Source organism: Trichosurus vulpecula, chromosome 6, assembly GCF_011100635.1.
Source record: "Trichosurus vulpecula isolate mTriVul1 chromosome 6, mTriVul1.pri, whole genome shotgun sequence".
In the NCBI taxonomy this organism is placed as follows: Eukaryota; Metazoa; Chordata; class Mammalia; order Diprotodontia; family Phalangeridae; genus Trichosurus; species Trichosurus vulpecula.
The window spans coordinates 266,977,156-266,979,482 of record NC_050578.1 but is presented as its reverse complement, the minus strand read 5'-3'; the positions used below and the strand labels follow the sequence as shown (position 1 = coordinate 266,979,482).

Sequence of the window (2,327 nt, the reverse complement as noted above, 5' to 3'; positions counted from 1 at the left end):
AAGAGTGAAAGGAACAGAATGAAGAGAACATCATATACAGTAAGAAAAATATTGCTTTCAGAGTCACTTTGAGTGAATAAGTCATTGTGACTATTATAAATATTCAAATTAACTACAAAGTCATGTGAAGGAAAAAACTGTCTGCATCCAGAGAAAGAACTGATATATCGAAGTATGAATAGAATGATATTGCATACATATACATAGTTGTGTCTCATTCCATCCCTAAGATGGGGGGTGTGGTGGGGTTAAGAACAAAAAGAAAAATAAAGTAGTTTACATGAAAATTTGATTATATATTTAAAAGAAATAACAAGTTGTACATAATAGATTTATAGTTTCATGTGCAATCTTTTTAAAAAAATTCTAAGTTATGGAAATGCTTGTTTTATTGCATAAATCAAAAATAAAGTAAATAAAAAATGTTTTAAAAAATCCTACACACAGGGCATTTTTGGTGGTACAGGAGAAGAAATAGGATATTTTAAGTAGAGTTAGGATTACTTCATTACATAAAGTGTATATTCCCTAATTAAAATCACATGCATGGTAGAGGCTTTGCCCTCTCAACAGCTTTCCTAAAGGCTTTATTGACTTCTTTGTTCCTGAGACTGTAGACAAGAGGGTTCAGCATGGGGATTACTATTGTGTAGAACAACGAGGCCATTTGGTCATTGTCCATCGAATGACTTGAGTTGGGCTGTAAGTACATGAAGATCACTGTCCCATAGAATATGGACACTGCTGTCAGGTGTGAGGCACAGGTGGAAAAGGCTTTCTGTCGGCCCTCAGCAGAATGCATTCTCAGGATGGTGATGAAAATGAACATGTAGGAGGTCAGGATGATGAGAAGGGCAAAGCAAACATTGAAGGCAGCCAAGATGAAGAGCATCACTTCATTGATATGAATATCAGAGCATGAGAGAGCCAGAATTGGGGGAATGTCACAAAAAAAATGATGGACTATATTTGAGCCACAGAAGGAGAGGTGAAAAGTGAAGGCTGTGTGGATGGAGGACTCAATGATACCCCAGATGTAGCAGCCAATCACCAGTTGCATGCACACATTTGCTCTCATGGTGGTGGTATAATGGAGAGGCTTACATATAGCTTCATGACGATCATAAGCCATAACAGCCAGGAGGAAACAGTCCACACTAGCAAAAGCCACAAAGAAGAACATCTGAGCAGCACAGCCATCATGGGAGATCACCTTGTTTCCTGTGAGAAGCCCAGCCATCACTTTGGGAGTAACAGCTGATGAATAAACACAGTCCACCAAAGAGAGATTACTGAGGAAAAAGTACATGGGAGTATGGAGCTGAAGATCCAAGTAAATCAGTGCTATCATCCCCAGGTTTCCCACCAGGGTTACAAAATAGATTAATGTGAATGTAATGAAGAGGGGCACTTGAAGCTCTGGGGCATCTGTCAATCCCACAAGGATGAAGTCGTTCACCTCTGTGCTGTTCTCCATAGCAGCAATTTGGAAGTTGGTTCAGGCATCAATCACAACAGGAGAAAAAAAGAAAAATTATCCTCTGCAAGACATAACACATTAACAAAAAAAAACTATGATGACACTAGATGAATCCTGATACAAATATCCTTTATTCTTCATCTACCTTCTTTGTGTACCCTCTGATATATCTGTGGACTTTGCTAATGGACCTCTGCTGCTAGTCAAGAACAAAACAGGAACATTCAGTTACAGTACTGTGGAATGCATGCTGAGCTGTGTGTTTGTGTAGGCATCCTCCTAGGGCATGAGGTTCAGAGTTCTGTTTCCCTAGAAAGCAGTAAAATGTCAGTCATGAGTGAGCTGAGGACCTCTGATGATAAAAGTTACTTCTATAGAGTTAATACCTCCATTGGTGTATGCATGTTTAGATGTGGGTATAAATAAGTACGTGAGTGTATATATACATATATGTCAATATGTGCACGTATGTCTGTATATGCATATATAAACATATGTATGTATGTATACTCATATTTAATTAATACCTCCATTTGCACAGCAAACATAACCTCCTTAACCTTGTGCAAAGGCTGGCCCTATGACTCTACTGAATAGACTCACCCTATCCATTCTCACCAGTGGGAACCTGCTCATCAATGCAGCCAAACATCATTTCTTTATTCTCATTCCCCGTTGGCCATTGAAGACAGTTCTCGGAACTCTCTTCTCTTCTGACTTTGGTGACGTGGCACTTGTGTTTTTCCTCAGTTTGCTCTAGTTATTCTTTCTGTCTCCTTTGCTGAGTTCTCTTTCTCCTAGTGATAAGCATTCCTTGCGACTCAGTTTTAGACCTTCTTCCCTTCTC

At 39.1% G+C, this 2,327-nt stretch overlaps 1 protein-coding gene across 1 annotated transcript; it reads right to left on the bottom strand.

The window, feature by feature from the left end:
• Nucleotides 1-538: 538 nt before the first annotated feature.
• Nucleotides 539-1,477, bottom strand: LOC118853681 (olfactory receptor 5B12-like). Its single transcript, XM_036763869.1, has one exon. The coding sequence runs from the start codon at nucleotides 1,475-1,477 to the stop codon at nucleotides 539-541; it is 939 nt and encodes a 312-aa protein (XP_036619764.1).
• Nucleotides 1,478-2,327: the final 850 nt, after the last annotated feature.

Bases quoted from the DNA above. Each gene is read 5' to 3' on its own strand.
- LOC118853681 (XM_036763869.1), bottom strand. From the start codon at position 1,477: ATGGAGAACAGCACAGAGGTGAACGACTTCATCCTTGTGGGATTGACA.